This window comes from Corticium candelabrum, chromosome 2 (assembly GCF_963422355.1).
Source record: "Corticium candelabrum chromosome 2, ooCorCand1.1, whole genome shotgun sequence".
In the NCBI taxonomy this organism is placed as follows: domain Eukaryota; kingdom Metazoa; phylum Porifera; class Homoscleromorpha; order Homosclerophorida; family Plakinidae; genus Corticium; species Corticium candelabrum.
In genome coordinates this window covers 1,745,562-1,773,061 of record NC_085086.1, presented here as the reverse complement: position 1 = coordinate 1,773,061, position 27,500 = coordinate 1,745,562, and the positions used below count along the sequence as shown (strand labels likewise).

At 40.9% G+C, this 27,500-nt stretch overlaps 1 protein-coding gene and 1 long non-coding RNA gene across 2 annotated transcripts in view; both read right to left on the bottom strand.

The window, feature by feature from the left end:
* LOC134198341 (uncharacterized) overlaps positions 1 to 2,120 on the bottom strand; it is a 3,147-nt gene extending 1,027 nt beyond the window's left edge. The window contains exon 1 of the mRNA XM_062667714.1: positions 1 to 2,120. This exon is cut by the window's left edge and continues 239 nt beyond it. Within this exon, the coding sequence (XP_062523698.1) occupies positions 1 to 1,874 (1,874 nt within the window). The 5' untranslated portion in view covers positions 1,875 to 2,120.
* A 25,006-nt stretch (positions 2,121 to 27,126) lies between these two features.
* The window catches only part of LOC134176144 (uncharacterized), a 6,061-nt gene continuing 5,687 nt past the window's right edge, over positions 27,127 to 27,500 (bottom strand). The window contains exon 4 of the long non-coding RNA XR_009969253.1: positions 27,127 to 27,403. This is a non-coding gene — a long non-coding RNA (uncharacterized LOC134176144). The remainder of the gene's footprint in view (positions 27,404 to 27,500) is intronic.

Below are 27,500 nucleotides of genomic sequence, written 5' to 3'. Positions count from 1 at the left end.
TGTTCTATTAGAGTCACTCGCACACTATCACACAATGGACTAAGTTCTTCATCTGAAGGTAGTTTTCTGCGACTCGATGGACAATAGATGGTAACAATGACAGCATTCACAGTGTACACCAACTCCAGATTTACATCCTTGTGAAGATGAAGTATCACCTGGTTTCTACTAAGCTGTGGGCTTTTTGGGTACTTGCTGACCATGCGGGTCACAAGACGGTAAAATAGAGGCTTGAGAAAAGCATTGAAACCTCTGGGAATAAAGAACAAAGATGGAGGAGATGTAGAAGAGCAGAATGCTGATTGGTAGGCAAAGGGGGTCTTGATGACTTCTTTGGTGACCATAGAGGGAACAAAAAAGTTCTGACCTTGTTGGACTTCTACATCTGGAGCAATTGAACGAGCGGCCAAGTATGCCCCTGAAATGATGTTAAACAGCTGGAGAAGAATAAGGATGACAGTGTAGTTTGCTTCTTCTACTCCAGCCTTCTCCATCAGACTCTTGGCAAGATTCCATGACATGATCCCTTCTTGATGAAGCTTCTTGAGATCATTCCACAACTCAGGAGGAATTCTTGCTTGATCCAGAACTGTGACAAAGATGGCCAACACATCAGCAACCCACTGAATGTTGGGAAGCACCTTCTGATTGAGCCCGACAACATTGTGATAGAATGCAATGCTTCCATGGCTGCAAAGATATCGCAGTGCTTGTCTGCATTCCTCATCTAATGAGATATCACACACCCTGGCAGCTAATTGGCAGACGTCCTGTAGAACAAGAACTTTGTGCTTTCGCATTCTCAGCAGACCCAGACCCTTATCTAGCATGGCCCATGGTAATGGAATCTTCTCTTCTTCATCCCAGTATTCACGAGCCATTTCAACGATCATTTTCTTGACGAGGACAATCGTTGGATCAGGATTGCCTGTTCCTGACTTTGTGTTGTCAACATGAAACAGCACCTGATCATCACTAAAAGGCACAATGTGATCACCAAAATTCTCTTCTGCGATGATTTCTTTGACAATTTGCTCCTGTCTTGCCATAAAACTTTTACTTTTTGCTTTATCTTTTCTAGAAGCAAACATGAACGTTGCTGGTGCCTTTTTGACACGCCCCTTGCCAAAAAACTTATTGCGTCTTCTGCCAGCAGGAAAGGCAGCAGAGAGGGCAGTGAAGCAGTGGCGTATGACGTCGGCTCTTGTGGTAGCAACATCTCTTGGTTTCTCGATAACGGTTCCATCTGCAAGACGAAACTTGGATGTGGTCACCTTCTCATCTAGTGGCTTGGAACCATCGATAACCACAAAACAAGCTGTGCATTGATACTCATTGTCAGCCATAAGTGCAGCATGTGTGGAGAGGAATTGATCTTGACCTCCTCTGTCCATCATCGTCACATTGATCGTTTCTTGACATTTGCGCATCTCCTCCTTATTCTTCTCCATGAGATTAATGGCCACACATACATTTCGATCAATTTCTTTAGCAAGTTTGAAATCCTCGTATCCTACTGGATGACTCCCAGCTTCAGCATGCATTGACTTCAAACCGCTAGCTTTTGCATTCACATTTGCTTTCATTTCAGATTCTGTAGAACTTGCTTGTGGGCTTTCCTCTTGCTCGCTTGGCTTTGCTGTGCTGGACTGTTGCTCCTTGTCATGAACAATAAATTCTCTTGCAAACAGCTTGCTGAGATGTGCTTGTCTCTCCTCTTCACTTTTCATTTCCTTCCAGTCGGTGCCGTGTCCAACTGCTTGTGAGATCATCGTCTTCACCTTTACTCCCTCCGTGCTCTCCTGACCTTCAACAAATGGTTTGTCTGTCATTGAAGCTTCAAGGCAAGACTTTCCAGCATCTTCCTCCCCCATACAGTCAATGAAGACCGTGTTGCCTGGCACTGTGCCTTTTTTGCATGCTTGATCAAAATGAGCTTTTCCTTCAGGACCCAAACGGTCAACAACAGAAGGAGTTGAAGCTACAACAATATCATTACGTTTGATGAGCAGATTATGAAATTAAATTTTAAATAATCATTGAATAGTAGGATAGTAGAACACACGCTTGCAATAATAAACTCCAACTGTCTATTCTTAATGATTACAGTTATCTGAACATGCACAAACATACACTTGAGCGCGCGTGCGCCTGTGCCCGCACACACACAAACACACACACACAGACCTGGACCTAGAAGTCGGCCCTCTGAACGATCATGCCTGTTGTCTGTAGACTAAGACCACAAAAAAGGCCTGAACAAATGAGTCATTTCAATCTGTTAATCGGTATTGCATCACACTTGTGACATGCCATGTCTTGAGATCTTCTGAATGATCTTGTAATTACAAGTGTTGCAGATGTAAAATAATATTTGTTGTGCAGATAAATGACTTGCATTGAGAGTCACATTGTTCAATAGTTTAAATGTAGCGTAGGTGTTACTTTATAAGGAGAAATGTCTGGCTATCTAAAACCAGTTCTTCACAAACACATACACACACAAATAATAATAATAATCTTATTATCTATTACACACACCTAAACCTGAATAACCTAAACATCAAGAGCTGCCCCTCAGAGGTCACGCCTCCCGCTATTAAACTAGGCCCTGTGCGCTACTCAGGGGAGTCTGGGCCTGTACAAGCAAACTCCTGGAGCCAGGCCAGGCACTCGCAGAAGCACAGACATGTGAAGCCAACTGTAGTGTCAGCACCTGAAGTCTCACAAGGACCCTAGTGGCTGATGTCACGTCACAGCTGATGGCCTCTTAGGTTCACAGTCAATGACCAAGTACTCATTCATACTCCTGAGTCGAGAGAAGAATATGTGTATTAGTTTTTGCTTAGGAAATTATAGCATAGCTTGAAATCACTGCGCCTTGAACTTGCAAATCTTAAAGGTCCCGGATGTAACTAATCCGTAAAATGACTCTAACCAACTGAGCTATCGCACCACACACTACACACTACACACACACACACACACACACACACACACACACACACACACACACACACACACACACACACACACACACACACACACACACGCTACCACGTCAGTGGGGACAAAGACAAAGTCATAAGAAAGTTTTCCCATGCATATTGATGCATTTGTGTATTGCATAGCCTCTTTTGCTTCGAAAGTACTTCTTACATGTCTGGCATTCAATCGCTCCTTTTTGTTGATGTATATATTCTCTTTCAGCAATGCATTTGTGTCTCTTTAAGTCACTAATGCATCTGAAACGTCTGTGGCATTCAAGGCAAACAACAGTTTGTAAATCAACTTTGACAGATGACACTTGACTAGACTCCAGACAAGCATGGTAATGGTCTCTCCAAACAAATCTTGAATTATTTGCTAAGTCATAACAACAGCTTTCTTGAATGTTCAAATCATTTAGTTCTCTCTAATTATGTCTTTCCAGCGTTTCTTGGCACCACCCTGTAGAGGTTTTTCTGATAACCACCCAAAGAAGCAAACCTTGGGAATTCAATAGTTGGGCATTCAAGCCAAATGCCCTAAATATTGCAAACGTTGTCTTATCAGTTTGATGTTTATAGTGTCAAGATCTCCCAATCTTTGCCTTATTGTTTCATTTGAGATGCGATTTTCCCACTGTGTTGTGATAGAGATTCCAAGACACAACCAAAGATATTTATTATGAAAGAATTCAATTTCTAAAGATGTTTCTTCAAAGGGTCCACGATTCAGAGCCATATAATAGTGTAGAGAGTACACAAGCATCATATACTTTGCGTTTTGTCAATGTAGTCATATTGTTATTCTCAAACACAGCTTTATGTAAAGCTACAAATGTCTTGGCTGCTTTCGTACTTCTGCTATCTACATCCAAGTCTAATTATCCTGAAGTTTCAATTGTAAATCCAAGCTATGTGAAATGTCGTACATATGCAATGTCACAAAGGTTTCACACACAACACGCATACACACACACGCACGCCCACACACACACACACACACACACACACACACACACACTCACACACCCACACACCCACACACACACACACGCACACACACACACGCACACACAACTACTGAAAGACATGGTGTATTTGACAAATGCAGCACTAAGTTAAGTATACATTCACAGCAAAGTAGGTAACAATTAAAGCAGAAAAATCTTACTATTGAAAGACATAATGCATTTACTACTGCCACTTAAGAGACCGACAAGCAGCCCTCGGTAATAGCTACTGCAATGCTACCCTTGATGTTGTTGCTCAATTGCCTTGCGCGACATCCTCTAAGACAGGTAACTGCAGCTCTGATAAGCGAGAAGCCGATTTGACGTCTGATCCAGTGAATAGAAGACCCATAAGATGTATCTCTTTTGTCAACCAGGAATGAAGCAAGTCTTTCCAGGAAAGTAAACGTGCATGGTTTTACTTGTTCCTCCAATACAACATAGAACAATTGCAGTAAAGGAGGCATGTTCTATTCTTGTGACTCGTTCATACTTGCGTGTCTTCTCTTGCTCATGTGGTCGGTAGCATGACTCTAGCGACAATGATTGGTATGTTGGAGAGTTTGGGTTGAATACACAAACATCAAAGTAACTTTTTCAAACCATCCACCTTATACTCCACCGACTACTATGTCTCATCGTGCCTCGTCTTCTTTGATGAAGGAATGACCAGACAGAGTTTCTCAGGTCAAAGGTTGTAAAGTGGGCTCAGTCAAGACATCATGGCAGACTTCATCCAATAACTGTCGAAAGAAGTGTCGACCTTCATTGTGTCGTATTGATATGAATCCACTTTTATGGCAATTCAGAGCATGATCAACAGTAAAGAAAGCAGCACCAGGACAAAGCTCACTCAGATATTGAAGACGCCATCCATATCTGAGATGAATTGCATCTTGAAAGCAGATTCATTGAGGAAGAACCCATGTTCAACTATACGAAATAAAGTCAACAAACTGGATGCAACTTTTTCTTGAGTAAGTTCAATGGATCATTTCAGATTTGAAAGTAAATCATTCAGCAGTATATCAGATTTTGCTTGCTTGCATGTTGTTTCAATCTTTGAATGTTCGTCTTTATCAAATTTCGTTGGTGACTGACATCAAATAGGTAGAACTGCTGCCAAAGATTGCGCCCAACAAGCGGTGCAGTTATCTTTTCAAAATATGAAAACTCTGTCACCATTGATGAAGGCTTTGGTATTTCAAGACAGCCAAGCCAGGCAGAAAGGGCCATCAATGTCTCAGAGATGAATTGGCTTGACCTGAGTGCATAAGTCTATTTTTCCTTGAAGGCCATAGATTAGTGCACAGTTAACATGTGGCTGACACTTGGCTATTAACGCAACGATTTCAACCTGGTCAATCCCATAATTAACGTTTGTTTGTTGGAAGCTTTGAAGGATCCCAGTGGTGCTCCCAGGTAATATCGACAAGTGGTTGTGATGTTGATGTTTGTGTTCTAAAATCTCACACGCCTTGTCTTCAAAATGAGGTTTAGCAAGCAACCAGAACTTCTTGGCATTAGGAAAGTAACCAAATTTGGACACAATTCCTATAATTGCTTCTACCATTCAAAGGTAGAGTTTATATTTCATTTAACTGCAGCATCATAAGCATACCAGACTTGTCGACTACCATCTGTTTGTATTTTCATGAGTGGCACAGTGGCCAGAGCATACATGGCCATCGCTAAGGGAGCTCCTTGAGTAGTTCCTTCTTGAGATAAAATTGTTTCACTTCCAACAAAGAGCAGAGATGGTTGTCAGTAGCAATTGACAAGCAGGGTGTAAATTGTAGGGCAGGAACTAGAGACGCTATGAAAGGCTGTTTGTATGTTTAGGCTGTAGAAAGCGTTTGTAGCGTCAACCAAAAGAACGGTATCAGCATCGTCATCGTCGTCAATTTTCTGCATTGCATGTACGGCTGAGTCACAAACTCCTAGTAGTCCAGCACAAAGTTGTATCGCACCTGTTAATGACTGAATATCACCTCCTACTACTGACAAGATGGCCTTTCAAATAACTTTGCAAATGATTTTACAGACACCAATGGGTTGGACGCCTGGATTCTTGTTCAGTGATATTAAACCACAAGCAAAACAGGGAGCAACTCCCTTTGAATCTACACATCCAGACGCTAAATACCTTGCAAATGAAGCAAGAGCATCAAACAAAAGATTGGAAGAGCCATTGAAACTGTTGCAAAGACGCTTCAACATAGCAGCATCCATTCCTGATGGACCAGCTGTTTCAAAACAACGAAGTGGTATCTTCCGAATAAGCAAACCATCTATTCCTCGAAAGAGTATGTCATGGACAGGGACAGTCTGATCTGAATGGTTCGTCATGCCATTGCAATGTATTTGGGACGAACTAGGGTATTTACTACTGCTACTACTGAATGAAATGGTGTATTTGAATAGATCATACTACAATACATTGCAACAAGCTAAATATTCTATAACATATTATACATAAATAACAATAATACTGCAACCACTAACCGGAAAACAATCATTCGTTGATTAAAAGTTTAATGAAACATATATCTAGACAACTTGTAAAGCCGACTCTCTGCGCAGGCAGAATGTAAGCTACGGGATAAATACAACGCTTTTCTGCCAGACCTACAACCTCGCAAACACATAAATAAAAGCCTTAAAAGAGCAAACACTATGGACATGACATTGCGTGGTTGATAGTGAAGATGTGATAACAAGTACAAGTGTCAGCTAGATAAAGTGGTCGCCTGCCATATTGTAAGCATACAGCATTTCAAAACTCAGATTTGCTGAGTGCAAACCATGAGTTTCTATAGCAAAGACTGCAAGCCACAACGAAGCTCATTTTTCTGATGACAAATCCACTGCACGTTTCAAATCATTTGAAAGTTTCAAAGTTAGTGTTTCTGCATCCAGCTTTGTTTCGTGCTCTTTGAGACGTTTAACTAAATACTTGATCGACTGTTGCTGTTCACATACATCTACCAACTCATGACTTTGCTGTACTACGCGACTGATCAGAGGTTGTGTAACTCTCAGTAAGTTTTTGTATTATTTGTCAAGCAATGCTGATTCAATTATGCCGAGACCACCCAAGCGTGTAGGAAGAGGAAAGAGGCTTCTCATTAGATTAAGTGTTGGAGGGCGTTTAGTAATCACAGGGGATGAATTGAGAGTCAATTGTGTTTTTCAAAGAACTGATGAATTGAGACAAATGGCCATTGCATCTGGATATGTATGTCCATCGTACAATAACCCTATGAGTAAAAGCTGCATATGCAGCTAGTGGTTGTGTTTCAGCTATCAGTGACAACCGCTCTATTTCTTGTTTCCATGATTCTACTTTGCTGTGAGGAAGTTGTCGCAAAATGCTTCTTTCTCCTAGGACTGTGCTTAGGTAATGGTGGCCTTCTGTCGTTATTCGAATTCCCGTGTCATTGAATAGATGTTGTGCTTGATTCAGGTGCTTAGGCTTGACTATCAACCATGACTTTCATTGATTTGGATGATAGCCATATTTGGGGCCAATATCAATGATCTGTTGTCACCACTTTCTGATTGTAAAAAGTTTTCGTCCACTTGCTGCATCATCTGCATAACAAATTTGCTTGCATCCATTTGCGGTGATTTTTGTGATAAGGGGGCTGTAGCTAGAGCGCACATGGCCATTGGCAGGGGTCTCCTTGTGTCGTCCCTTCCTGTGATAACAAGCGGGTACCACAAACAAACAGATCAGACGGTTTTCTGTAGGTGTTGACAAGAATAGGATGAATGGCTGAGACGAGTAATGATATGTTTCTCAAGGCTACTTGTCTATTCAAGCTGTTAAATGCATTGGAAGCATCTAAGAGAAAAATTGCTTCCGCTACAAAATATTCATAAATAGAGCGCATAGCATAAATGACAGCTTCACAACTTAAACTGCGCAGACTAATACTGATACTAAATCATACTACATACATAAAACAACAAAGCTAGTTTTTGTTAATAATAAAATATGTGTGTATAATATTATGATTTATCTAAAGCATCCTTCTGCTGTTGCCAGCAGACTGTTGCTGTCATTTGTTGAGCCTCTAAACTTCACCTTAGATCTCCTGAAGGACATGATGCATAATTGCAGAAGAGCAGAGCTAAGACTACAGCGAATCCAGTTGAGTGTTTAGCTGTACGGTGTGTTCTTCTTGTAAGGTAGTAAGGAAGCTAATCTCTTCAGAAATGTTGTGGCGATCTTGGCACATCCACCTGTGCATGACAGTATGATTGGCGTGAAAGAAGCTAGTTCCACTGTCAAAACCCGTTCCTGCTATTTCCGTTTTTTCTCTTGTTCCTGATTTCTGTAAAAATTTCTATATGCAATTTTGTTACTGCTGTATGAAGCTGCGCTTGAAATAAAAATCCTCACGTCATAATAAGTCCGCTAGAATCGTCCACCAATGAATCCGTTCGCAGCAATGTCCAGCAGAGACTCATCATCTGTTGCACAAGTCTAAGACTCTGTCTTGTAAATTTCTCACAGTTGAAAGGCTGTAGTAATGGTTCTCATTGAACATCATAGCACATATCTGTCAACAGGTCATGCCACAAATCCCAAACTTCATTATTTCGAATTGTTGGATACCCTCCAGTAAGACAAGACAGAGAATGATCAACTGTGAAAAGAGCTCCGCAAAAGCAATGATCAGATTCATTGGTCGCCAAACATATCTCAGGCATAGGGCGTCTCTAAATGCCGATTTGTGCAAACAAAATCCGTGTTGTTGTCAGGGAAGTGTTGTCAGGCAGATGGAACTACCTTGAGGGACGTTGTCCAATTCCACCTGTTGCTAGATGATCAAGTTGACAAGTGGTGTAGAAACTGTTTTGGAATGGATATATTCAGACTTGATGTTGAGTGGATTGACTGCTCCAAGTCCTCCCTGTTGAGGTGGTAGTTCTAAAAACCTTCTTTCCACTTCTCCTGCCAAATGTCTTCCAGAGAAAGCAGAAGTTCAGTTGTATTCAATGGTCTTCATGGCATAAACCCATCATCAGATCATGTGTCAAAGTAGCTTGTGGTTGAGATTGTGTGACCTTAGCCAATGTTTCAATCTCTGAATTCCATTCTATAACCTTTTGTTTGAGGAATTGTTAGCGAAATGTTTGGTTTCCTAACGCTGCTCCAAGGTATTTTCTGCATTCACTTGTGATGTTGATATTTGTGTTGTCAAAGAGATGTTTTGCTGTGTCCAAGAATGCAGGTTTCACTATTAGCCATAATTTATTTGAATTTGAAAGTATCCAAATATGGAGACAAGGTCAGTAAGTTTGTTCCATTTGGTGTAAGGTTTCAGTTTCGGTATCAGGGACAGTCCCATGACGAGCATGCTATAATTATATAATTGTGAGAGCGGGCAATAACTACGGTAAGTGTGCAATAACTAAACAATGCAGGCACTTGGCCGAATACAGATATTATTGCACCGTCTAGGAGAGCGCTCATTGGGTAGAGGCCACGTGCCGGTAACTAATAGGTCATTACACTAGGGACTGTTGTCAGGAAATAGTCGAGGAGCTTCTGTAAGAGCCGGCAGTCGCTCCCTATAGAGCTATGGTAGGCATTGAGTGCATTGTAGTGGCTACTGTAAAGTCTGAAGCAGCCACTATTACAGGATATGTGGGAGGTGTTGCTATAACTATGATGTTAGACTCGAAAGCTTCTGTTTCTCTGTTTCAAAAAGATTTGCTTTCAAAGATATCAAAATATGTGAAAATCCGGCCTATTTTATAACAGCGACTTTGAGAGCTTCTGAAGATGAGATTCCTATTCGGGACTATGTTTCTGTTGTGGTGCAGCTGAACAAAAAGAGAATAAGCCACGACTTTGCGGTTGTTGATAAACTCATTGTTCCTGTTTACTCTTTGCAGGGGAATGGTTTAACGCTTGACTTCTCATCAACACTTTTCAAGATAGGAAGTCACAACTCTCAGGCAAGGACGTCAGGAGTACCACTCTTGCTCCATCATCAACTAAATAACAAAATTTGTGTGTCTGCATTAGTGAATGGTGATGATTGTGAATCAGATGTGGTTGATGAGTGTGCAATACCATCCTTTGTTGATAACCATCGCTCTGAGTTACCAACTTGTTCAAACAAAACATTTTCTCTGATCATCCAGGACAAAAAAGATCTTTTCATAACAGCGCCTGGACTGACTTCTCTAGCATGTCACTATATTCCTACGTCTGGATCCTCGATACGAGTTCCACATCGACGGATATCTGCTCATTATCGCAATGAGGTAGAAATTCAAATCAAAGATATGTTAGTACAAGGCATCATAGAAGAAAGCACTAGTTCATAGATGGCAGTGACAGTATTTGTAAAAAAGAAATCAAGTGAAATCTCAGACTGTGTGTTGATTATCGAGATATTAACCAAAGAACTTCTAAAGATGCATATCCTCTGCCACTTGTAGATAAAGTACAAGATTATTTGGCCAGATCCAGACTATCTACTAGTCTTGATCTGTGTAATGGATGTTGGCAAATACAAGTCCATGCGTCTGATCAACACAAAACTGCGCTTTGCCATGAACAATGTTTAGGCCTTTTTCAGTTTACAAGATTGCCATTTGGACTGACAGGTGCTCCTAGCTCATTTCAGCAACTGATGGACAAACATTTTCGTGATCTTCCCTTTGTTACTTCTTACATGGATAACCTTCTCATTTATTCCGCAAGCGTTGAGTTACATGGAAAGCATTTGCAAGAAGATTTTTGTTGTTTACGGAAGGTTGGTCTTACATTATGAGAATACAAATGTTGCATTGGTAAACATAAAGTGAAATATCTTGGACATGTATTTTCGGCCAAGCGAATGCTTGCAAATGAGGATAAAACAGAGGTTGTAAGGAATTGGGCCATCCCGAATGATGTAACGAAGCTACGTCGGTTTTAGGAATTGCATCATATTACCGGAGATTCATTCATCATTTTGCTGACATTGCAGGACCACTACATCAGCTCACATACAATAGACTACCCTTCACATGGTCGGCAGAATGGCAGGAAACATTTAAACAGCTAAAGGAAGCTCTGAGTATTGCCCCTGTCTTGGCGTACCCACAGTTTCGCGCAAATGCTGGCCAATTTGTTTTGCACACAGATGTGAGTGAATCTGGATTGGGATGGGTGATAGAACAAGGCAATCGAGTAGTGGCTTACGCAAGAAGGAGTTCGACCAAAGTGGAAAAACGTTACAGTGTGATCTAAAGAGTGCTTGGCAATAGTATTTGCTACCAAACGATTTCGACAATACTTACTTGGACGGTCCTTCAAGTTGTATACTGATCATTCTCCTCTACAATGGTTGTCAAAATACAAATGGAAGGAATGCTCTATCGTTGGGCTTTAGCTTTACAGGAGTATAACTTTGAGATTGAATATAATCCAGCATTACAGAATGCCAACGCAGATGCCCTATCTCGCCTGTGTTGTTGAATTTCCAATGATGAATCATGTTCTTTGACTAGCTATAAAGTATCACATTGCTTGTCAAGAGATAGTTTGTATCAGGCACAGAGAAATGATCCACATATTTCTCAACTGTGTAAACATATGTCACACTCAGAGCCAACTCATAATGCAACTTCTCAGTTGTACAGAGATATGTTCAACTGTGGCCACAGTTGACAATTGTCGATTGTGTTCTCTGTAGGTATTATAAGCCTAAATCAATCAGTGATGCAATTACAGTTCCAATTCGAAAGGATAATCTCCACCAACAGGCACTGAGGCAAGCTCATGATGCTGCTAGTGCTGGACATCAACAAAGATTGAATTCATTGGACAAACTGCAACAGTTTGGCTAATGGGTTGGAATAAACAAAGATGTTGAAGTGTAATGGCGAGAGTGTTATAGATGTCAAGAAACTAAACCCCATGCACCCAAGAAGGCTCCACTGATTTCAATGCCAATTGGACGACCATGAAAAATGGTTTTAGTTGACATTTTAGAAGTGCCAATCCCGTCAAGAAGAAACTGATATCTCGTAGTCACACAACACTATTTTAACAAGTGACCAGAATCCATTCCGTTAAAAGACCAACAGCTTCCAGTATTACATCAGAGCTAGTGCAATTATTTTAGATGTTTGGAATTCCCGAGGTTATTCATTCAGATCAAGGCCAAAATTTTGAAACTTTGTTGTTGCGACAAACATTGGATGCATTCCGCATAGAAAAATCTAGAGCTACAACTTATCAGATGGTGGAGCGCCTGAACAGATCTTTCCTTCAAATGATTCGAGTATATGTTCAAAAAGAGCATGACTGGAAGTGTCATTTGTATTGGTATTGTTAGCGTACAGAACAACAGTACATTCTTCTACTGGTATGTCACCACTTGGTCTAATGTTTGCAAGAGCATCTCAAACCAATAGTTTGCAACCAGAAACAGCGTTGGAGCCTGAATCCTATCAAGCTCATCTTAAACACAAGATGGACGAGATTAAAGGCTTCGTGAAACTAAGGTCGCCATTTTGGCAAAACGCCAGGAAGAGAACTATGATCGTCAAGCAACGAAGCGCTCCTTTCGTGCAGGTGACACCATCTGCCTGTCAATACCAACTGCAGGTAAATTAGATCCACGATGGCAAGGAGGTACGTTGGATTGTGCAGTCAGTAGAAGTCCAGCTACGCTGGAAATTGTGAATGGTAGAAAGAGAAAAATTGTTCATGTAAATCGCATTCATCGAGGAATTCAACCACAGCGAGCAGATCCCTGCAGCACCAATGGAACAAACAAGCAATGGTGTCAAACTCAAATTTGCCATTTTATTCTCTCAGAAGATCCACCAAACCAGCGTGTTGCTCAATATCCTCGACGGGTTCGACACACACAAAATTGATTGCAATATAAGGCTCAAGGACAAGCCTAGAATAAAAGTGAGAAGAGTAATATATTGCATAGTAATTGATATATACCTGTATGACTAGACAGGTAAACGTGACTGCAAGGATGGATCAGTCAATTGTTAGCTATTGAGTCATTCTTTGTGTTCTTATTTGTAATACACACATTGAGTTTACCAGCGATGCCTACAACATAACGAAGCTAATCTCTTCAGAAATGCTGTGGTGACATTGTATGATTGGCGTGAAAGAAGCTAGTTCTACTGCCGAAACTAGTTCCTCGTATATCCGTGTTTTCTCTTGTTTCTGATTTCTGTATTGGAGAGTGTAACGAAAATGGTTTATGACTGCTGAACTTTTGTGCTAGCAATGAGCTAATAATGCCCAACACATGGTTTCAGCATACATTACCCAACCAAGTCACCTGATTCAGAAATGGTGACAGATCTAAATCTAGTCACATGATTGACTACGTTCCTTGTCAACAAGCGTTTCTATACAAGTGTACTGAACACTCCTGTGTATCGGTCAACTCTTCATGACTCTGATCATAAACTCATCGTGTATTCCTTGCGCTTTAAAATAAACGTCAAGAGAAGGCACACAGGTAACATATTCTTAGGCTACTGGACTACTAACCTCTTGTCGACTTGCAGCGCTGGCTATCCATCTGCCTTAGCAAAGTGCTTGCTGAATTCAATCAGTCCTCTTCTGCAAACACTCTGTGGGACACCAGTAATCTTGTATACATAAGGCTTGCAAATTTCTACCTCTCTCTCTTAGATCAAACCATCTGGACTGGCTCACTGATGAGATGGGCAACTTGTCTCACAAGAAAAAAAGGTATGGGTTTGTCTGAAGAATACAGACAAACACACACACACACACACACAGACACAGACACAGACACAGACACAGACACACACACACACACACACACACACACACACACACACACACAACACCAACAAACACCCACAAAAACACCATCACCCACATCCACACCCACACACACAAACACACACACACACACACACACACACACACACACACACACACACACACACAGCTTTACTAACAATCTACAATACACAGCACTAACAATACACATGAAACTTTACTAGCGAGATACTCACAGCAGGACTGATAGTGATGCAACTTGTGAGGTCTAAAATGCAAGACCTGATCTAACCTGCATGTTGCAATGGAATTGCCAGAATCAGTGATTTTGTCAACCCAAGTCAATGACCATGTACTCATTGCATTGCACATGGTACCTACTCAACTTCTGAGCAAACAATAGGATACGCAATTGTGAGGAAGTTCCTTACCCAAGGGAATTGTATCAATACTCATCCCCACACTTGAACCATTATTACTTTCAGTTATTAGGGTCATGTCGTGAATTAATGAAACAAGATCTTTAAAAATCCTGAAGTCTCTCTCAATGTATAGCAATGCATCTTAGAGACTCTACAGATCTGATTTCCTGTTTAATATCATATAAACAAGACTAGCCTCTCAAATATTCTTCTTGCTTTCTGTATTCTATTCCACTGGAAGCTGCTATTGCACCATCTTCTCAATTGAGGGTGTCAGCATTGTAGTCACATAAGAAATCTTTTAAAATGTATGATATAAATGAGTGAAAAAGGTCTCCAACTCTACAGAACAGTATAAACTGTCTGGTTGTTTTCTGTAGTTGTTGTTTAACTGCTTAATATTCTCAACTCCAGCAAGACATGCCTTGATGAACTAAAGCAAAAGGGAAATCCTGGTTTTACTGTCTTGTACAGTCACACCATTTGATGGCAATGACAACGTCTGGACTGTGACAAAAACCAAACACTAAAATACTTGTTTTAATTGTTTACTATTTGACAAATAAGAATCCATACCGACGTTACCAAATCAATATTATGTACAAGTAACAAGAAGTACTCAAACCCAGTTAGAGTCTCCTTGAGCCAAAAGAGCTGCTTATGCAGCCAAATTTGCCTCTCTTGACAACTTGTCTCTACTGTCACAGAAACAACAAGGATGTATTGTTGCATCCTTGACTGGTTCATTCCTCTAAATAAAATCGTTTACGTAATATTAATAGGAGCAGTGACACTTTGGAGACCTGAGCATGGTTGTTGAAAGACTGATGATGACAAGGTCAAATCCAATACGTTTCAAAGGTTCCAAAGATATTAGTACAAAAAACTTAAGTACAAGAATTCTTCTGTCAGCATGGGGGTGTGCTAAACTTTAACCATCTGCTAGAGTGTGTACGTAAAACTGAGTTTTGCTATCATCATTCCATATAGCATACAATATCTTTACCCTCACCCTTAGTCTACGTGTATAAGTTCAAAAATAGCTTTAAATATTATACTATCTGATGCAGGCTTGTAGGCTAGAAGATTGAGTGGGTTCAACTCAATGTCACATTTAAAGATGATCAAGTCAAGCCCCATTTCATCTCAAGTCAACCTGCGGCTCTTTGTGCTCATGCAGTTTTGTACAAATTGACATGTGGAGATGAGCTTCCATATACAGGTAATATTCTATATAGCCTGTATCACAATCTCTTGTGCTTTAATTGCTGCCTCACTGGAGCTCACTCTGTGCAATGAAGTGGTTGAAAGTTGAGTAGATGGTAGGAGAGTTGGTGCAAGTCAATGCAGACTGCTGGATAAAGACATTGCGAGACCATCAGATAAAAGTCTTCATGGAAACTCCAATAAATTGGTCAGCAACATGTGACAAAGAGTAAGGTATACATTGAGTAAGATGAGAAACAAAGAGTAGATGACAATAAGTGTAGATGGGCATGTATTTGTGCTGCGTGAAAAATTCTCTTATAAGTAGATGTGTGATAGCGATTAATGCTGCCTGAGCTGCACAAACAGCTTCGACTAGATTTTGTGTCTTGTTCCATACATGTAAGTACCAGCAGAGAAGTTGATAAGTTAATAAAGACTGCAAGCTTGGCTTGTGAGCTTAAGTTGAACCCTCCCATTCATAAAGCAGCCTACAAGCCTGTGATATGTTTAGTGTAGCAAGTTACAAACACGGCTAATCAGCAAGCTGTATTAATAAAAGATTCTCTTTTTACTTACAGTTGCCAGGCAACGACGATGGTGATGGGGTCTTGACCTAAATATACAACACAATTAATTAGTAAAATTACAAACACAAACACAAACACACACACACACACACACACACACACAAATAGACAAATGTCAAGCCCTCTGTGACATTCATGAATGACGTCAACCTTAAAGTCAGTTGTGGAAATAGCTCTCCCTGCCTCTAGAAACAGGGCCTCCATGTGCTACGTGGAGGCTCAGAGCCAGCGCTACAACCTACATGGAGCTTGGCCAGAGTCATCCAGGGACATGGACCATGGCGCAGCTTTGGGACTGGACACCAAGGCCTACAAGTACCCGTCTGCTGCATGATGTTACGGCCAAGCCAGCAGTCATGTCCACCCCAGTCAATGACCAGGTACCTGAGTAGAGAGAAGCAATTGTGTGTAAGTTTCTTGCTTAAGGACATTATGCCATAGCTTGCCATCACTGTGACTTGAACCTGCAACCCTGAAGGTCCCTGATGTTTTCATTCTCCAAATACATTCCGTAACCAATTGAGCTACAGCACACACACACACACACACACACACACACACACACACACACACACACACACACACACACACACACACACACACACACACAAACACACAAACACACAAACACAAAAATTGACAAATGGATATGCCCTTCAGTACAGTACTGAAGATAGCACCCCAGTCTATTCCTAGGTGGGGCCTCTGATGCTTCTCAGAGTTTAGGACGCGCAGATGTGCCCTTAGGTGCATGGCAGGGGCATCCAAAGACATTGACTTTGGCGCAGCCTCAAGACTGAACTTCACGCCCACATGTACACATCTGTTGTTCCATGCCTAATGAATTACCCCTGCGCCCTTCCTGTACTTGAAATCATGACCAAAGAGGTCCCGGGCGTTTCTAATCTCGCACCACACACACACACACACACACACACACACACACACACACACACACACACACACACACACACACACACACACACACACACACACACACACACACACACACACACACACACACACACACACACACACACACACACACACACACACACACACACACACACACACACACACACACACACACACACACACACACACACACACACACACACACACACACACACACACACACACACACACACACACACACACACACACACACACACACACACACACACACACACACACACACACACACACACACACACACACACACACACACACACACACACACACACACACACACACACACACACACACACACACACACACACACACACACACACACACACACACACACACACACACACACACACACACACACACACACACACACACACACACACACACACACACACACACACACACACACACACACACACACACACACACACACACACACACACACACACACACACACACACACACACACACACACACACACACACACACACACACACACACACACACACACACACACACACACACACACACACACACACACACACACACACACACACACACACACACACACACACACACACACACACACACACACACACACACACACACACACACACACACACACACACACACACACACACACACACACACACACACACACACACACACACACACACACACACACACACACACACACACACACACACACACACACACACACACACACACACACACACACACACACACACACACACACACACACACACACACACACACACACACACACACACACACACACACACACACACACACACACACACACACACACACACACACACACACACACACACACACACACACACACACACACACACACACACACACACACACACACACACACACACACACACACACACACACACACACACACACACACACACACACACACACACACACACACACACACACACACACACACACACACACACACACACACACACACACACACAATTTACAATGAATGCCTTGATTGCATCTGCAGCATCTTTCTTTTCCCATCTCACAGCTAATAGCAGTGCAGTTCTTCCATACTGTCAAATACACACAATATCCAAGTATGATTAACATCTTCTAACATTAACAGATCAAAATACATGATAATAAAACTAGATGTATAATACACCAGTTTATACTTGTATGTTTCTTGTCACCTGATGGAGTATTGACTGTAGATCAAACAAAATAAATAAAATTTTATATAAACTAAGAGAATTATAGACAGGACTTTTGGAAGTAGGTGTGTGGGCGTGACACATCATTCTGGTACGTGGGCGTGGCATGTACTGTCTGTGAAAATTTCCGAATAAAATTACTGATGATGGTTTGAGAGAGTAGCCTCTAGAAATCACACTGAGCGGCAGACTGATAGTAACGTATCTATTACACTTTTAAATTAATTAAACTAAATAAATTAAATTAAACTGTTTCTCATAAACAATACAATGCTAAAGATATAACTGCACGTGTGCAAGTGTAGTGTACAGTACCTACTACATGTGTAGCCAGTGTATGGGTAGACACATATCTTAGCATGCGTAGATACAAAAAAATAATAAAAATAATTATAAATAAATAACAAATTAATAAATAAATAATTTTTCAAATAATTAATTTATATCAATAAATTATTCATAAATAATAAATAAATGAATTGCATACAATTAGTTATATAAATATATTATTAATAAATAATATTAAATAAATAAAATATAAATAATTAACAAAAAATTAATTTCTATAAATAAATTTATTGTTAGCCTCAAACTTACAGACCAGAGAGCATGAGAACTCTAGTCTGTACAAAAACCATACTAAAATGATTTCGGAAATAACCTTCTAAGCCAATCAGCGTCTTAGAACAGGAATGTCGGTTGTAAATTCTGATTGGTTTAGCAATAATTGGTTATACTAAGTGAACCAATGCTGATTGCACGCGTGTGAAATCCTCATGGGCGGCTAAGTGCACACAAGAGCTGTGATGAAGACTCTAGTGCACGCACACATCTTAGTTTTAGTTTTAGTTTCAGTTCTTCAATCTTTTCAAGTTTGTGGTGAGAGGACATGCACAGCAGCATCACTAGACCATCACCTTTGACAACTGGTCAAATGGTAGTTTCACTAGTTGAGCAGTTACAGTAGCTAGCGGTCTGCCAAAGAATCAAAGAGTCGTGGTTTCAACATATCACCGCAAACACTGCAGACGTCTCTTCTTCGTTTGTGAGATCTCATGGCATTTACAAATGATATGTTGATCTAGCTAAAACAATCCTACGCTGTTACACCACAATTTAGCATCACTTTTCATAAGTACTTCCCAAATCATTTTAGTAGCATTGTGGTACAGACTAGAGTTCGCACGCTCTCTGGTCTGTAAGTAGGAGGCTAATTAATTGTATGCATATTATTTATTTATTATTTATTAATAATTTGTTGATATAAATTAATGTATATTGGAAGCGTAAATGCAGGTGTAGTGTATGGTACCTACTACATGTGTAGCCAGTATTGGAGGTATAGCGGTCAGCTGTGAACACGTAGACATATGTGGAAGGCATAGAGGGCCGCTACACCTTAGCATGCCTGCCTAGAACCCTGACTAGTAGCTAAAGCAGTGCTAACACCATGCACACCAAATTCACAATATAATGATCTAATATATAAAGCTCAAATTGTCTCTGTGTGTGTGGGTGTTCGCGTTTAGCGGCCACGTCTTTTGTCTGTTCGCAACCGAAATCGGCACGCACACTCGGCACGCAGAAGGAAAGGTTTGTGTAAAATATGCACAAGGTCCCCTCTCAAGGGGTCGACCCAAGCATAAAATTTCTCGATAACGCAAACGCTACACATTCCAGTTCATTCCAACACACGCCCACACCAGTCCTGTGTAGACTGTATGCAACGTCATCCTTCCCAAAGCTTCAAGCAATCGAATATCTCTTGCCGACGAAACTTACACTTCTAGCGCTTTCGTTTCTCTCCAAATTCTGATTGCATTTGCACCAAATCCAACCTACACGTTTTCTGCAGGAAGCGCTAAACGCGGAGTGTGTAGATTTCTATCGAAACAAGCGCGAAGAGCAGAATTCGAATTCATTCAGCACATCCGGGACCTCGCAACAGAGATTGCACGTGACGTGTCTACGAACCTATCTTTGCACTGCAGTATCTTGCCCGTACGAAGGACGGGCCATGGATCCTAGATACAAATATTATCATTCACATTCACATCAACATGTCTTACTTTGTCTTTTATGTTGCTATCACATCCATTCTCTAACAGAATACGAACAACTTTGGAGTGATTGCTGGCAGCAGCATAATGCAATGCTGTCCATCCATCCTACAATAACAGAAAATTATAATAAGAAAGCAATCAGACAGACAGACAGACACAAACAGACAAACAGACAGACAGTATAGAATATTTTAGGTTAATCAGAACTTATTTGTTTTTAGAATAACGTCTTGTATAAGAAATAAATGTATTGACAGACATACAGACAAACAAAAAGACATAAATACAGACAAACCGACAAAGACAGACAGACAGACGGACAGACACACTGACAGACAGATAGACTTAGTGACAGACAAACGGACAGACAAACAAACACACAGATACACTGATAGACAGACCGACAAATACACTGAGAGATAGACAGACACACTGACAGACAAACAGACAGACAGACAAACAGACAGACAGACACATTGACAGACAGACACAGTGACAGACAGACAGAAAGATAGACAAACTGACAGACAAACAGACCGACAGACAAACAAACAGACCGACAGACAAACAAACAGACAGACACATTGACAGACTAACGGACAAACACACTGACAGATAGACAGACTCACTGACAGACAAACAGAGAGACACACACACTGACAGACAGACACACTGACAGATAGACGGACAGACACACTGACAGACAGATAGACACACTGACAGACAAACGGACAGACAAACAAACAAACAGACAGACACACTGATAGACAGATCGACAAATACACTGACAGATACACAGACACACTGAAAGACAAACAAACAGACAGACAGACACACTGACAGACAAACAGACAGACAGACACACTGACAGACAGATAGACACAGTGACAGACAAACAGACCGACAGACAAACAAACAGACAGACACACTGACAGACAGACGGACAAACACACTGACAAATAGACAGACTCACTGACAGACAAACAGACAGACACACACACTGACAGACAGACACACTGACAGACAGATAGACACACTAACAGACAAACTGACAGACAAACAGACAGACAGACAAACAAACAGACAGACACACTGACAGACAGACGGACAAACACACTGACAGATAGACAGACTCACTGACAGACAAACAGACAGACACACTGACAGACAGATAGACACACTAACAGACAAACTGACAAACAAACAGACAGACAGACAAACAAACAGACAAACTGACAGAGAGACAAGCAGACAAAGAGACAGAGAGACAGACAGACAGATAGACAGATAGACACACTGACAGACAAACCGACAGACAGACAGAGAGACAGACAGACAGACACACTAACAGACAGACAGACAGACTGACAGACAGACTGACAGACAAACAGACAGACAGACAAACAAACGGACAGACAGACCCCGGATGTGGCTTGAACATGCCAGGTTTTGAACGTGGTCTTCGGTTTCATCTGTATTTCTTTTGAACAATGTTTGGTTATGCCTGATCATAAGTCTGACTTTGAAAGTTGTCCGGTTGTTTCCTGTGACTTCGAAGGCCAGATTCAGCGAGTTCTTTGTCATATCAGACAATCTCACGATGCTAACGACATCCCGGATTTGTTTGTCTCTCGTTTGAACCTTTCGACATGTCACCATTGCTCAAAGTTGTTTGCGAAACTTGGGCAACATCTGTCACAATGCAAGAAGAAACTTTCCTGCTCGACCGTTGGTTTTGAATTTGAATCTGTTTCCAGCCAATGTCCTTCAAATCCATCACCATCTTCAAAGAATGCTCACACCTTACCTACTTTTGAGGCGCCTCTAACCCATGGTGTGCTACCAGAAACTTATACCGTCTTCTGATTCCCCTTCACGGGAAACTGAAGCGTGGGAGTACATCCGGTCTTTATCATCAGAGGAGATCCTCAAAATGATTCCAGCGAGAACGGTGCAGAAGATCAAACCTGCTATGAAAGCTAACTTCCTGGATTGCTGTTCAGTAGCCTTCAGAAAGATCAGAAATGACCCAACAGATGAAACAGGCTGGAAATTGCTGCTGCTGATACCGCGTATGGTATTACAACCGCTTACAAGGGGCGGAAAAGCAAAACTATCTGTCATGCAATCCATGTATAAGCAGTTCCGTAACTTCCAATGGGAGGACTTACTGTCTAGCGGTAGAGAAGACACGAAGAAAGGGAATGCTAAAGCTAACTCCAGAGATCACGTCAAGAGAGCTGCCCTAAGTCTGGTCCGATGTGGTGAACTTTCAAGAGCTGCTCGTGTTCTTACAAGCTCAGGATTAGCTCCAGCTACTCCAGATACAGCTCACAAGCTTGCTGAGAAGCATCCTATCCGGGTGTTTGACATTCCGGACATGTCATCTCCGGACATGCCATCGCTTGCTATGCATATCAGTTTGTCAAAACAACATATGTTTAATTCCATCAAGAAATCACCAAGAGGCTCAGGGTGTGGCCCATCAGGATGGCGATATGAACACCTAAAAGTTATTGCTTCCGACACAGTTTCTGCTGAACAGTTGCATTTTGCTTTTTCTTGTATTGCCAATGGATCAGTCCCTGTTTCAATTGCCCGGTTGTTGTCCTCAGCACGGCTGATTGCTTTGCCCAAAGCCTCAGGAGACGTTCGACCAATAGCTATTGGAGAAGTGTTCAGAAGAATTACTGCAAAATGTATTTGTGCACAGATGAAAAGTGAATTTTCGAATTTCTTTTCTCCTCTGCAGCATGGAGTGTCAACAGAGGGAGGAACAGATCTTCTTTTACACCATATCCAGCTTCTACTAGAAGCCAACAATGACTGGATTGTTCTGAAGACTGATGCTAAAAATGCCTTTAATTCAATCCACCGCTCCCATTTGCTGCAACAAGTGATGAAATCTTTTCCTATCTTGACAAATCATGTCATGCAAATGTATTCTGGGTTTGGTCCTCTGGTCTTCCTACAGAACAACGTCCCTGTTATTTTGTCATCTCAAGAAGGCATCCATCAGGGAGATCCTCTAGGACCGGTTCTGTTTTCTTTAGGCATACAACAAACCCTGGTTGATTTGCAAAGCAATTTCCAAGCAATAAGAGTGCTAGCTTATCTTGATGATGTTTTCTTAGTTGGACCAGCAAAACATGTCCTTGATGCTTTTTCCACTCTTCAACCTGAATTTTTCAAAATAAGATTGGAAATACAGGAAACAAAATGTGAAATATACTGTTCATACGACAAAGAAGACACCTTCTGTTCTGAATATACCATACCTGTTTCGAGTGAAGGCATTGTGATACTAGAAACACCAATTGGGAAACGTGAATATGTTGCACGAGCATGTTCCACTATTGCAGAAAAAGAGAATGATCTTTGTAGACAGCTTGTCGACTTGGATAATGTGCAAGCATCCATGTTGCTTCTTAGATACTGTCATACCAAACGGCTAAATCACTTAGCAAGAGGAACGTGTCCAGAAACACTGGCACAGGCAGCTACTATCCACGACAAGCAAACAAAATCTACCTTCTCTTGTTTGCTAGGAAATGTTGACATCACTGGAAATATGTGGAAGCAAGCAACGTTGCCAGTAAGACTAGGAGGTTTTGGTATGACTTCCCTAAACGAAGTGGCACCCTTTGCTTTTGTTGCCAGCTGGGCACATTCTCTTAAGTTATTGCCTGATCGCTTTCCTGCTCTTCAAGATCAAGTCAACTCTCTAGTGACATCATCTAATCATGCGAGTGATATTGGGCTAACTTTAGAACACCATCTCAAAGATATTTCTACGTTGTCGGATCTGTTGCCTAACACAAAAAAGTTGCAACATCGTCTAACAACAGAATTTGTACAATCGAAAGCAGATCAGTTGATTGAAACTGGTTCTAACCGAGATGCAGCACGATTGCGTTCAATTAGAGGTAAAGGAGCAGGAGCATGGTTAGATTCCATTCCATCTTCAGAGAAGTTTGCACTTTCATCTGGCAATTTTGTCTTGGCGGCTTCTCTCAGATTGGGTCTACCTTTGTCTTTACCACCTTGGGCCACTAAATGTGAATGTGGAAAGTCACTAGATGTTGAAGGGTACCATTTACTAACATGCAAAATGGGTGGAGGCCCAGTTTGGTCTCACAATTCTGTTGTTTTGTGCTGGTCTGAATGCATGAGCAGTCTACAATGCCAGCATCAAATTGAACCAAAAGATAGATATACAACATCCAACAATAGAGCAGACATTGTTGTGTTTGACTCAACATGTGGGGGAATGTCGAGCTTGATGTGGCCCTTGCTCACCCCTGGAGCCAGGACATTCTGCGAAGTGCAGCAACTACGGATGGAGCTGCAGCAAGAAGAAGAGAAGACATCAAACATAGCAAATATTCTCAAGAGCAGTTGCCTGGAGGGTACACTCCTACCCTTATTCCACTAGTTTTCGAGCACTTTGGTGGGTGGGGAGAAGAAGCATCAACGTTCCTCAATAAACTTTCCAAACTATATAGAGATGAAGAAGGAAGAAACAATCCCTCAGATTTTAAAACACATTGGAGAAGACGCTTGTCAGTACAACTTCAGCGTTGCAATGCCTCGGTGTTGGCTAGAAAGATGATCAGAGTAACATATGGACAGAATACTGAACAGAGTTTAGATGTTGTTCAACTTTCAATTCAGTAAACTAAATTTCGGTTTGTAGGCTCCGTAGAGGAGCTTTTTAATGCTAACTGTTATTTGTGTAATTGTAATTGTAGTTGTGACACTTTTGTTCATTAGCTGTTACTTTAGTTTCACCTGTATTAGCTTTGATGTATAAAAATATATGAAATTTGACAGACAGACAGTCAGACTCACTGACAGATAGACGAACAGACACACTGACAGACAGATAGACACACTGACAGACAAACTCACAGACAAACTAACAAACAGACACACTGATAGACAGATCGACAAATACACTGACAGATAGACAGACACACTGACAAACAAACAAACAGACAGACAGACACACTGACAGACAAACAGACAGACAGACACACTGACAGACAGATAGACACACTGACAGACAGACAGACTCACTGAAAAACAAACAGACAGACGCACACACTGACAAACAGACACACTGACAGACAGATAGACACAATGGCAGACAAACTAACAGACAAACAGACAGACAGACAAAGAAACAGACAGACAGACAAACAAACAGACAGACAAAAAACAGACAGACAGACAAAAAACAGACAGACAGACAGAGACACACAGACAGACAGACAGACACACTACCAGACAGACAGACACACCGACAGACAGACAGACATACTGATTGACAGACAGACAGACAGACACACTGACAGACAGATGGACAGACACACCAAAGGAACAAAAACCCTGACAGCAAGATGGACAGAAAGACAAACAGGCAGACACACTGGTCCACAAACAGACAGACACACTGACAAACGGACAGACACACTGACAGACAAAAACACTGACAGACAGACCAACAGACACTGACATACATACACACCTACCAACAGACAGACAGACAGACATTCAGGCAAAAAGACAAACAGACAGACATAAATCCTACACTATGGTCATTTATCTTCAACTTTTTTAGTTACTAATTTGTTATAGTCATATAACGTTTACTGTATTAGCTTTGATGTTTACAATAAACCATCTACAACAGACAGACAAAAACACAAACAAACCGAGATACAGAAAAACTACAGACAAACAAAAGGACAAACAAACATACATACATACATACATATAAATAATAATTTATTTAAAACCAACCAATAAATATAAAACAAATTTCTATAAATTGTTTGTATTTCTCCACTTTCTATTAATTAAATAAAATTATAATAATATTCAATATTAATACATTTATTATTAGTACATAACATCTCATACATCACATCAACACATACAACAACAACAAATACAAACACTCACCTTAGTGTTCAGATTACCATCAGCATTAGCTGATAATAACATAACAATTAGTGAATCATCACCACGATGTGCTGTCAACATTAAAGCAGTCAAACCCTGCAATAACAATAATTGTGTTTTATTATTTGTATTTAATGTAATATCCATACTATCACAAATCTCATTACATCATATCATTATATTCATTCGTTCGTTCGTTCGTTCATTCACTCTCAACACTTACATCAGGAGCTGCTTTGTTAACATTTGCTCCTTTCTGTAACAAATGTTGTACGATGAAAATGAAGCCTCTATAACAAGCTGTAACAAGTACAGGCCATCCCTACAATAGAGTGAGTTGTTATCAACAAACAATAAAACGAGTCACTCAGTCAATAACATACATTACTATCACACGCATCAGGCGAAGCTCCTGCATTCAAAAGAGCTTCCACCTCATCGACTCTGTTGTTCTCTACAGCCCTCGCTAACCTCCTATCCATGTGTGGTGTGTCTCACTCATCCTACCATCCCATCAACACATCAATCACAACAAATCTTTACAATTTCACTCACAAACGAGAAATCACTCAACACGACACTCTCACACAACAAACTTACACTTGAACCTACTTAAACTTACAGATTGCAACTCGGATCGAGATCGGGGACACCAAATTCGAACGACTGATTGTACGCATGCGCCAACATTATTGCTATTCGATTGAGTCACGTGTGTCACGTGCAGTATTTTGATCTGTTAGCTATAGATTTAAAATAAAGTAAAAGAAAAATTAGATATCTACATTAATCTACATTAATATAATTGCAAATTAATTAATTTATTACTGAGCTGCCAAATTATCCAAACTGAAACAGACACCCTGGATACGAAGCCAGTCACGTGAGTCACGTGATTAATATACAATTTTTTCTACTCTATATTTTTTACTATTTACATTCTACTCTATATTTCATAATACAAAACATCTCTTAAACAAATACAAGTATCTGGAATTAAGTATTCAGTCTTCACACCATGAGACGTCTGTTCTCATCTGTAGCGTTACAAACATCACGTGACCTGTAGAGTAAACATCACGTGACCGCAATGTCAGGAGAGGAAGACCATTTGATGTGTCACTATTATTCCTACTGATATACGGAGAACATGAAGAGCTACAACAAACACAACAAAAGAATAACAAAGATAAAAGATTAATATTTTAAAGTCATTAGAGTAAATAGTCTTTCTTGATACTCAGTGACATGTCCT